Genomic DNA, 12,492 nt, shown 5'->3' on the forward strand with positions numbered 1-12,492 from the left:
AAGGCAGTTTTTCTTATCTTAAATTAGCCAGTCTACGTTTTGCTTCTGGGGTTTAACTTTTTCTAATTTTGTATATCTTTTCTTTACTTCTTAAACTGTTTCTGTCTGTGTGGCTGTGTGGCCCATTCCCAGCATCGTCTTCTCCTCCTTTCCTCATTCCTTCCTTTTCTCTTATTCTCCTTCTATATATTTTTTCTGACTGGTAACCGCATTTATATCTCTCCTGCTTAGCTATTGGCCATTCAGTTCTGTATTAGGGCTATCAGGTATTTTAGACAGGCAAAGTAACACAGACTCACTGTGTTAAACAAATGAAACACATCTTTGCATCATTCAACAAATATTACACAGCATAAACAAATGTAACATATCTTCAACTAATATTCCACAGCAGTTTTACTCTTCTAATGGGTTCTTTATTAAACATCAAAGTCATCCATTATATTCCTTTATTTCTTCTGAAAGTGCTACCATACCATTTATATTATTATAATATTGTAAGAATTTTAAACACTATTCGAATAGCCAGGCATTTGGTCAATATTCAGCCTGGGTCAATATTAAATTTCAGAGAAAAGGAAGAGGAAAAGGTAGTTATAAATATCAACTCATATTGTACTGGATCGGGTGGTGCAAGCTTTTAATCCCAGCACTCCTCGGGCAGAGGCAGGTGGACATCTTTGAGTTTGAGGCTTACTTATGAGTGAGTACCAGTAAAGCCAAAAGGACATAGTGTGAGCATGTCTCAACAAAACAAACTTCAAAAACTAGAAACTATGGAGTAACATTATTAGAAATGTGGGCTATGTCTCTGTATCACCTTTTATTTTTTCTTCTATTAATTTCATGAAGATTTTTTCTATTCTATTCCATTGACTTTACCAGGAGATTTTATCTGCATCTAATTTTTTGGAACATCATTGCCTTTCCTTTATGATTTCTTCCTCTTCTGATCCTTACAGAAAATATTAATCTCCAAGAAAAATGGGTCCAATATGAGTTTCTGTTTCTTCCTCACTGAAATCCTGCCTTAGGTGCCGGGCACTCACTCTCCCTATAGACTTTCATCCTCCAGCACCAAAACATTAAATTCTTACAGGATAATCTGTTATTTGAAAGGGTATACTATGTTCATATTACTTTTAGAGAGGTTAATCATGGTAGAAATTGGAAGCATTAGGATCAGAAGTTCTAGGCCAGCATCACTTAAAAACTTGATTCCTAAATCACCAATTATGTGGCCCCAATTTTGAAAAGGAAAACAAATGGAAAGAGCTATTTCTCAGTTTGCAGAGTACTTGCTTAGAATGTACTAGGCCCTGGGTTCAATCTTCAGCATTACAGAATATCAGGTGTGGTGTCACATGCCTGTAATTACAGTACTCAGGAGATACAGACAGATACTATAGGTCATACTTAACTAGAGATTGAGAAGCAGACCAGCCTGGGATACAGGAGAATGATTCTCAAAATAATAATAATAATAATAATAGTAGTAGTAGTAGTAGTAGTAGTGATAGTAATTTTGAGGAACTCAGTTAGGAGTTTGAGCTTGGTATCCACCTTGCCTCTTCACTTAGAGTCGAGCACAATCTCTTAAACGTCAAACATGGTTTCTTCTTTTAGGCACGTGTTACTTTCTATGTAGTTGATGCCTATGTTTAGATTATTGATGGTTTTCTACACCAATGAGACAATAAATCAAAAGGAAATAAAAATTCAGTATAGAAGTGGCAAATACCATGTGGCAGGAGAGCGTAATATAGTCACCAACATGGGATTGCAAGCAATAAAACCCGAGAATTCAAGGAGACTCTAGTAGGTAAGGCCAGTCTGAGAAATCGGCCTTCTAGAGAGCATGGTGTGGCGGGAAAGAGAAGAGAATAGGTTGGGCCAGGAAAGAAACCCTTCTCATTTGATAATACACAGACTCATTAATCAAAGTAATTATTATGAGGACAAATTACATGAAAGACTGAAGCAGGAACATCACAAATTCAGACTAAGCCAGAACAGCTTTATGGAACCCTAAGTCAAAACCACACAACCAAACAAAAACCAAAATCCAAACAAACAAAGACCCCTGCCATAGCCCTGTGAGATTCTTGTGTCATCATTTCTCTGTGTCCCACATCTACTTATCCCAACCCAATAGCCTGTAGAGATTGAGGGCATAATATTTTTTGAGGGTACTTGGTCCATGTTTATGCCATCCCATAAGTGCACTTTCACTATTGACTCTCACGGTATTTATCCAGAGGGTGGGTTGTGGAATGAAAACTGTAAACTAACCACTATAACCTGCCACTAAGCTCTGAAATCATCATATGGAGAAATATTCTTCCTTATGAATGCCCGGCCTTAGCTGGGCTTGTGGAAAGCAGCTTTTCTGATCTTCAATTAGCCAGTCTCCCTTTCGTTGCTGGGCTTTTACATTTTTCTCTTTTTGTAGAAGTTTTCTTTACCTCTTACTCTGCTTCTGGCTGTGTGGCTGGATGGGTAGGGGGCTGCTCCCCAGCATCGTCCTCTCTTTCTTCTTTTCTCACTCCTTTCTCTTCTCTTATTCTCCTTCTATTTATTTTCTCTGACTGGCAACCACATCTATATCTCTCCTGCCTAGCTATTGGCCATTCAGTTCTGTATTAGGGCAATCAGGTATTTTCCACAGTCAAAGAGACATAGACAAACTGTGTTAAAAAAAATGCAACACACCTTTGCATCATTCAACAAATATTACACAGCATAAACAAATGTAACATATCTTCAACTAATATTCCACAGCAGTTTTTCTCTTGTGATGGGTTCATTATTAAATACCAAAGTCATCCATTATATTCCTTTATTTCTTCTGAAAGTGCTATCATGCCATTTATATTATTATAATATTGTAAGAATTTGAAACATTATTTGAATACCCAGGCATTTGGTCAATAATCAGCCTGGGTCAAATATTCAATTTCAGAGAAAAGGTAGAGGAAAAGGTAGTTATAAATATCAACTCATATTGCACTGGATCGGGTGGTGCAAGCTTTTAATCCCAGCACTTCTGGGGCAGAGGCAGGTGGACATCTTTGAGTTTGAGGCCTACATATGAGTGAGTACCAGTAAAGCCAAGGGGACATAGTGTGAGCATGTCTCAACAAAACAAACTACAAAAACTAGAAACTATGGAGTAACATTATTAGAAATGTGGGCAATGTATCTGTACCCCCTTTTATTTTTCCTTTTATTATTTTTATGAAGATTATTTCGTATTCATTTTATATACCAACCACAGATCAGCCCTCCTCACTCTCCCCCAACCACAGCCTTCCCCCGCAAAGCACCCCTCATTCCCACCCCCTCCATTTTAAGCTCTCCCATGGGGATTCAGCAGAGCATGGTACATTCAGTTGAGGCAGGTCCAAGGCCCTCCCCTCTGAACCAAGGAAGCAAAAGGTGTCACTCCTTAGGCACATGGCTCCAAAAAGCCCACTCATGCCCCAGGAATGGATCCTGATCCCACTACCTGGGTCCCCCAACCCCCAAATAGCTCAAGCTAAACAACTCTCTCCAGTAACCAGAGGCCTAGTCTAGGCCAGTGATCGCTCCACAGCGAATCCTGTTTTAGACATGCACTCAAATACAGTGTCTGTAAAGAAAGAAACAACCAATTTTTTCCATTATAATAGTATTTTATTATTTCATAGCAATAAAAGAGATAACAGTACAGTAGGAAATATTTACAAAAACACTAATGTGCTGGATTAAAGGTTCTCCCTTCACGGCCACTGGAGAAGAAAGGCAGGACAGGGTTATTGAAAGTGCCAGTGGGGTACCTGTATATTAGGGAACTCTTGGCATCATTCAGAAAACTTAAACATCCATCCTCACAATCAAGGAGCACCCCAATCTTTCCCTGGGGCCTCTCTATATAGTGCTGGAATACTGGGGATGTGGTGAGGAGACTGTAATGATTCCCCTCCTTCACACACACAAGAAGAAAGGCACCCTCAAAGTCAATCATTTGGTTGGTATTCCTTAACCAGGAATCCTTACAGACCCCTACAGCCCAGTCCACAGAGTCTTGCAAATCCACCTCCCAGTAATATTTCCCGAAGATGAAGTTCAAGGATCCCCAGGAAGCCAAATAGCATCCAACAGAAATCACAGCTGTATCCTTACTCTGAGGTCCGAAGCTGAATTTTCTCAAGACATTAAACAGGTTCATCTTGTAATGGAATGTGGTTATATTTTCAAAGAAAATATGCACCTGGATGTGCTTGAACCTTTCAGTCTGTCCAGTGATGGGTAGGGCCTTGAGTTCTGGTCGCAATGCCTGGGGCATGCTCAGCTGCATTGACTCACTCCTTCTGACCATGTCATCCAAACCCTGGAGCAGTACCACATATGGCTCCTGGGACATTGCCATCAGCTCCTGATACATATCTCTTAGTTCTTTGCTCTTTTGCACCATCATGGCTTCACTCTTCCTCAGTTTCTCTAAAACACATTGGCCTTCCTTTCTCACGTACTCGATATGTTTCTCTTCCTCTTCACTGAAGAAGGGATGCAGCTCCCTATACTGGGTCCTGATCATTTCTTCCCGCAGAGTCACATAGTTCATCCACAAAGTTGTTGTTCTCTTCTCTGCCTCGATATTCTCTTGATTTTCTTGGATCTTCTTTCATAAAGATGCCATCTGCTTCACAACTCTTTCTATTTGATGCTCAGCTGCTGCCTCAATGGGACAATGTCTGTGACCTCTGTGCTCATGGGAGTTAGAACAGAGTTGACAGAGGAAGATCCTGCTCTCAACACACAAGATCCTCTTTGTCTCCTTGTGGGTCTCACACTTATGCTCCTCAGAGCTCAGGTCCTTCATGAGGCTGGCTTGTCTGGCAATGGACACCAGCTTCTTCAGAACAACGTTGGTTCTCATTTCCTTCTGTTGGCATGGTTCCCGACACATAGGGCAGTGGACTGGAGGTGGGGTGTCCTCCCAGGAAAGCTGGAGGCAGGCTCGACAGAAGCTGTGGCCACAGCTTATGGTGACTGGCTCTGTAAGGCAGCTCAGGCAGATGAAGCAGGTGAGTTCTTCCTGGAAGGCTTGTGACATGTCTGACTCCATTTTCCCACTGAATAGACTCTGGTCTCAGCAGTGTCTACGGGGTCACAACAATGTTAGCTCAGTTCTGTGGAGTGATCCTCAACGTGAGGGTGAGGAGGATCTAGCAGTCTAGGAGCCAGAAGCTATGGAAACACACTCTGTCTGGTCTAGAGGAGAAGGATCCTGCCTGGCCCCTGGAGTGTGCTTATATACATGCTAGAGACCACACCCACTCTAAATAGCAGTAATCTGATTGGATGGAAGATGGAACTAAATTTATGGCCAACACCCACAAAACAATCCTCCACAATAAGGTTTCCTGAGTCACACATCTTATCTGGGTGTGATAGCTCACACCTTTAATACCAGAGCCCTAGGGAATGGGATGTTGAGGCAGCAGGAGTTTCAGTTCAAGGCCTGCCTGGAATATACAATGAGAACTTGTCTTAACAAAAAAAAAATGAAGAGCAATTTTACTATGATATTTCACTGTTTCTAAATATTTTGAGATGTGCTTATATTTTTGGTTTACCTTTTGCAGTGTAACAGTTAATGATATCAATCTGTGATTTTAGCAAATATCAACATTAAAAAATTCCTAATCATTCCTTGAGAATTTACTTCAACTCATTTTCATCATATTTACCTCAACTGCAATTTCTTCAAGATTCAGCCCTTTTTCTACCCATTCCCCTTTCTGTTCTTTCCTACTTGCATTTTTTTTAAATATATGGGGAAATCAGGGAGTGGATGGTGGTGGCACATGCCTTTATGCTTAACAATCAGGAGGCAGACGTAGGCATGTCTCTGAGTGTTTCAGGCTAGCCTGGACTACAGAGTGCATTCCAAGACAGGCTTCAAAGCTGAACAGAAAACTGCCTAGAAAAAAATAGAAAAACAAACAAACAAACAAAAAACAGTGATAAGGGAAAAAAATATGTTTAATGAACCAAAAGCCAAGAGGCTATGATTTGTCTTGTGAGGGAATTTTCTGGACTGAATCACTGGAATTAGAAAAGCCCACCTAAACTCAGATGTTTTGAGATGTGAGAATTCATCTTGAATCTTAGCTGTACCTTCTGTTGGCAGCCTGTATAAAGGACATGGAAGAAGGAAACTCTTTCGTCTTTGCTATTTCTCTTCTTGCTCTTGTTCTCACTGGCAAAGTCATCCCTTCACTGGTGTAGGACCCTACATTTTGGGTTTACTATTAAGAGGACTGGCAGGTGAAGGACCTTTTGTATTATTTATGTGGCAAGCCAGTTGTAGACATTGAGATATGTTTAGTATTTAGAGAGCATGAGGAATCATAATGAGTATGTTAAGATAGATTCCAAAGAGTGTATAAAATGAGGATGGGAAGACATAAAAATTAAATGTGACTTAAGGAATCCTAGAGTAGTGAAGATGTCCTGTATGTAAAGTTTTTTTTTTTTTTTGAGGTTTGTAGCTAGAAATATGGTTCAGATAAGGATTATTCCAAACTGAGTTGGGAGGAATCCTAGAGATGAAGTCAGGAAGTGTGATATCATTCATGGTCTGGCTTCACTGTAGCATCTTTCCAGTGTTGGAATTAAAATCCCTACAATCGCAGGTGTTCCCTGAGAGGAGACAAAGAGATGGAGCCTACTGCTTCCCCTTAGGCAATTTCCTTTGCCTCCAATATCATTGCCAGATCCTGGAAAGCCTTAACCCTAGTTTATAGGATCATAGAAACCGTTTAGAAACTGCCTTTGAGAATACCAGGGCCAAAAAGGCAGATGATTTGCTTCATTTAAGTGAACATTTTGGTGTGAGCAAAGCTGTTTCAGAGCTCTCTGATCTTCCTCTTTGGGGGTCTGAGGACTAGAAAGTGTGGGTACAGGATGAAGGCATCCTGAAGTGGAGGTTGTATTTTCACTTTCCTGAATTCTCTGTTTAGCTCTATATCCCATTTTTTACTGAGTTCATTGCTTTCTTGATGTCCAGTTTTTTGAGTTCTTTACTTATTTAAGATATTATCCATCTATAGTGTGTGTAGTTGGCAAAAATCTTTTCCTATTCTGTAAGTTGGTACTTTGTCCTTGTGATGGTGTCCTTTGCCAAACAGATGCTTTTCAATTCCATGAGGTTCCATTTATTAATTGTTGCTTTTAGGGACTGTACTATTGGTGTTCTGTTTAGAAGTCCTTTCCGGTGTCTAGGAATTCAAGAATATCCTCCACTTTCTCTTTAATTAGGTTCAGTATATATGGTTTTTTGTTGATGTGTTTGATCCACATGCTGTTGAATTTTATGCAAGGTCGTAGGTATGGAACTATTTTCAGTGTTCTGTGTTTTGAGGACATTATCAATGTTTCAGATAGAAACAATTACAGTATGATCCTAGCAAAATACAGTGGTCTACCTACACTGGAATGCTGACATGATCCTACTTAAACGCAGATTTTTGTTGTTGTTGTTTGTTTGTTTGTTGCTTTGTGTTTTTGTTTTTTGTTGTGATTTTTTTTTTGGTTTTTCTTTTCTTTTCTATTTCTCTTTTTTTTTCACTACAGGTTTTCTGTGAATAAGAGCTCTGGCTGTCCTGGAACTCACTTTGCAGACCATACTGACCTGGAACTCACTGACATCCTCCTACCTCCTGAGGGTTGGGACTAATGGAACGTGCCACCAAGGCATGGCCTAAACATAGGGTTTTAAAGTACACATGTGGATAACAGGCAAGCTGCTTGCCTGTTTTTATCAATGGCAGAGGATCAAAACCTTGACTTTAAATAATTGATCTATTCCATTGTGTTTACCAGGAGATTTTTTCTGCATCTAATTTTTTGGAACATCATTGCCTTTCCTTTATGATTTCTTCCTCTTCTGATCCTTACAGAAAATATTAATCTCCAAGAAAAATGGGTCCAATATGAGTTTCTGTTTCTTCCTCATTGAAATCCTGCCTTAGGTTCCAGCCCCAAAGCATTAAATTCTTACAGGATAATCTGTTATTTAAAAGGGTATACTGTGTTCATATTACTTTAGGAGAGGTTAATCATGGTGGAAATTGAAAGCATTAGGATCAGAAGTTCTAGGCCAGCATCACTTAAAAACTTGATTCCTAAATCACCAATATTATGTGGCACCAATTTTGAAAAGGAAAACAAATGGAAAGAGCTATTTCTCAGTTTGCAGAGTACTTGCTTAGAATGTACTAGGCCCTGGGTTCAATCTTCAGCATCACAGATAATCAGGTGTGGTGTCACATGCCTGTAATTCCAGTACACAGGAGATACAGACAGATACTATAGGTCATACTTAATGACAGATTGAGTAGCAGACCAGCCTGGGATACAGGAGAATGTTTCTCAAATTAATAATAATAATAGTTGTGGTAGTAGTAGTAGTAGTAGTAGTAGTAGTAGTAGTAGTAGTAGCCATAGTAATCTTGAGGAACTCAGTTAGGAGTTTGAGGTTGGTATCCACCTTGCCTCTTCACTTAGAGTAGAGCACAGTCTCTTAAACGTCAAACATGGTTTCTTCTTTTAGGCACGTGTTACTTTCTATGCAGTTGATGCCTATGTTTAGATTATTGATGGTTTCCTACACCAATGAGACAATAAATCAAAAGGAAATAAAAATTCAATATAGAAGTATCAAATACCATGTGGCAGGAGAGCGTACTGTAGTCACCAACAGGGGATTGCAAGCAATAAAACCCGAGAATTCAAGGAGACTCTAGTAGGTAAGGCCAGTCTGAAAAATCTGCCTTCTAGAGAGAATGGTGTGGTGGGGAAGAGAACAGAATAGGTTGGGCCAGGAAAGAAACCCTTCTCATTTGATAATACACAGACTCATTAAACAAAGTAATTATTATGAGGACAAATTAAATGAAAGACTGAAGCAGGAACATCACAAATTCAAACTAAACCAGGACAACTTTATGGAACACTAACTCAAAACCACACAACCAAACAAAAACCAAAATCCAAACAAACAAAGACCCCTGCCATAGCCCTGTGAGAATCTTGTGTCATCATTTTCTCTGTGCCCCACATCTACTTATCCCAACCCAATAGCCTGTAGAGATTGAGGGCATAATATTGTTTGAGGGTACTCGGTCCATGTTTATGCCATCCCATAAGTGCACTTTCACTATTGACTCTCACGGTATTTATCCAGAGCTTGGGTTGTGGAATGAAAACTGTAAACTAACCACTATAACCTGCCACTAAGCTCTGAAATAATCACATGGGGAAATATTCTTCCTTATGAATGCCCGGCCTTAGCTGGGCTTGTTGAAAGCAGCTTTTCTGATCTTCAATTAGCCAGTCTACCTTTCACTGTTGGGCTTTTACATTTTTCTGTTTTTGTAGAAGTTTTCTTTGCCTCTTACTCTGATTTTGGCTGTGTGGCTGGATGAGTAGGGGGCTGCTCCCCAGCATCATCCTCTCTTTCTTCTTTTCTCACTCTTTCTCTTCTCTTATTCTCCTCTGTTTATTTTCTCAAACTGGCAACTGCATCTATATCTCTCCTGCCTAGCTATTGGCCATTCAGTTCCGAATTAGGGCAATCAGGTATTTTAGACAGGCAAAGTAACACAGACTCACTGTGTTAAACAAATGCAACACACCTTTGCATCATTCAACAAATATTACACAGCATAAACAAATGTAACTTATCTTCAACTAATATTGCACAGCAGTTTTTCTCTTGTGATGGGTTCTTTATTAAATACCAAAGTCATCCATTATATTCCTTTATTTCTTCTGAAAGTGCTATCATGCCATTTATATTATTATAATATTGTAAGAATTTTAAACATTATTAGAATAGCTAGGCATTTGGTCAATATTCAGCCTGGGTCAAATATTCCATATCAGAGAAAAGGTAGAGGAAAAGGTAGTTGTAAATATCAACTCATATTGTACTGGATCAGGTGATGCAAGCTTTTAATCCCAGCTCTCCTGGTGCAGAGGCAGGTGGACATCTTTGAGTTTGAGGCCTACATATGAGTGAGTACCAGTAAAGCCATGGGGACATAGTGTGAGCATGTCTCAACAAAACAAACTAAAAAAACTAGAAACTATGGAGTAACATTATTAGAAATGTGGGCTATGTCTCTGCACCCCTTTTACTTTTCCTTTTATTATTTTTTTGAAGATTTTTTTCTATTCATTTTACATACCAACCACAGATCAGCCCTCCTCACTCTCCCCCAACCACAGCCTCCCGCCGCAAAGCACCCCTCATTCCCACCCCCTCCATTTTAAGCTCTCCCATGGGGATTCAGCAGAGCATGGTACATTCAGTTGAGGCAGGTCCAAGGCCCTCCCCTCTGAACCAAGGAAGCAAAAGGTGTCACACCTTAGGCACATGGCTCCAAAAAGCCCACTCATGCCCCAGGAATGGATCCTGATCCCCCTACCTGGGTTCCCCCACCCTCAAATAGCTCAAGCTAAACAATTGTCTCCAGTAACCAGAGGCCTAGTCTAGGCCAGTGATCGCTCCACAGTGAACCCTGTTTTAGACATGCACTCAAATACAGTGTCTGTAAAGAAAGAAACAACCAATTTTTTCCATTATAATAGTATTTTATTATGTCATAGCAATAAAAGAGGTAACAGTACAGTAGGAAATATTTACAAAAATGCTAATGTGCTGGATTAAAGGTTCTCCCTTCACGGCCACTGGAGAAGAAAGGCAGGACAGGGTTATTGAAAGTGGCAGTGGGGTACCTGTATATTGGGGAACTCTTGGCAACATTCAGGAAACTTAAACATCCATCCTCACAATCAAGGAGCACCCCAATCTTGCCCAGGGGCCTCTCTATATAGTGCTGGAATACTGGGGATGTGGTGAGGAGACTGTAATGATTCCCCTCCTTCACACACACAAGAAGAAAGGCACCCTCATAGTCAATCATTTGGTTGGTATTCCTTAACCAGGAATCCTTACAGACCCCTACAGCCCAGTCCACAGAGTCTTGCAAATCCACCTCCCAGTAATATTTCCCGGAGATGAAGTTCAAGGATCCCCAGGAAGCCAAATAGCATCCAACAGAAATCACAGCTGTATCCTTACTCTGAGGTCCGAAGCTGAATTTTCTCAAGACATTAAACAGGTTCATCTTGTAATGGAATGTGGTTATATTTTCAAAGAAAATGTGCACCTGGATGTGCTTGAACCTTTCAGTCAGTCCAGTGATGGGTAGGGCACTGAGTTCAGGTTGCATACCCTGGGGCATGCTCAGCTGCATTAACTCACTCCTTCTGACCATGTCATCCAAACCCTGGAGCAGTACCACATATGGCTCCTGGGACATTGCCATCAGCTCCCGATACATATCTCTTAGTTCTTTGCTCTTTTGCACCATCATGGCTTCACTCTTCCTCAGTTTCTCTAAAACACATTGGCCTTCCTTTCTCACGTACTCGATATGTTTCTCTTCCTCTTCACTGAAGAAGGGATGCAGCTCCCTATACTGGGTCCTGATCATTTCTTCCCGCAGAGTCACATAGTTCATCCACAAAGTTGTTGTTCTCTTCTCGGCCTCGATATTCTCTTGATTTTCTTGGATCTTCTCCCATAAAGATGCCATCTGCTTCAGAACTCTTTCCATTTGATGCTCAGCTGCTGCCTCAATGGGACAATGTCTGTGACCTCTGTGCTCATGAGAGTTAGAGCAGAGTTGACAGAGGAAGATCCTGCTCTCAACACACAAGATCCTCTTTGTCTCCTTGTGGGTCTCACACTTATGCTCCTCAGAGCTCAGGTCCTTCATGAGGCTGGCTTGTCTGGCAATGGACACCAGCTTCTTCAGAACAACGTTGGTTCTCATTTCCTTCTGTTGGCATGGTTCCCGACACATAGGGCAGTGGACTGGAGGTGGGGTGTCCTCCCAGGAAAGCTGGAGGCAGGCTCGACAGAAGCTGTGGCCACAGCTTATGGTGACTGGCTCTGTAAGGCAGCTCAGGCAGATGAAGCAGGTGAGTTCTTCCTGGAAGGCTTGTGACATGTCTGACTCCATTTTCCCACTGAATAGACTCTGGTCTCAGCAGTGTCTACGGGGTCACAACAATGTTAGCTCAGTTCTGTGGAGTGATCCTCAACGTGAGGGTGAGGAGGATCTAGCAGTCTAGGAGCCAGAAGCTATGGAAACACACTCTGTCTGGTCTAGAGGAGAAGGATCCTGCCTGGCCCCTGGAGTGTGCTTATATACATGCTAGAGACCACACCCACTCTAAATAGCAGTAATCTGATTGGATGGAAGATGGAACTAAATTTATGGCCAACACCCACAAAACAATCCTCCACAATAAGGTTTCCTGAGTCACACATCTTATCTGGGTGTGATAGCTCACACCTTTAATACCAGAGCCCTAGGGAATGGGATGTTGAGGCAGCAGGAGTTTCAGTTCAAGGCCTGCCTGGAATAT

General features: G+C 41.0%; 1 protein-coding gene across 1 annotated transcript in view; it reads right to left on the minus strand.

Annotated features, from left to right (window-relative positions):
- LOC131895018 (tripartite motif-containing protein 43-like) overlaps positions 1 to 12,083 on the minus strand; it is a 28,707-nt gene extending 16,624 nt beyond the window's left edge. Inside the window, exon 1 of the mRNA XM_059245401.1 lies at positions 10,792 to 12,083. Within this exon, the coding sequence (XP_059101384.1) occupies positions 10,792 to 12,083 (1,292 nt within the window). The remainder of the gene's footprint in view (positions 1 to 10,791) is intronic.
- Positions 12,084 to 12,492: the final 409 nt, after the last annotated feature.

Source organism: Peromyscus eremicus, chromosome 18 (genome assembly GCF_949786415.1).
Source record: "Peromyscus eremicus chromosome 18, PerEre_H2_v1, whole genome shotgun sequence".
In the NCBI taxonomy this organism is placed as follows: Eukaryota; Metazoa; Chordata; class Mammalia; order Rodentia; family Cricetidae; genus Peromyscus; species Peromyscus eremicus.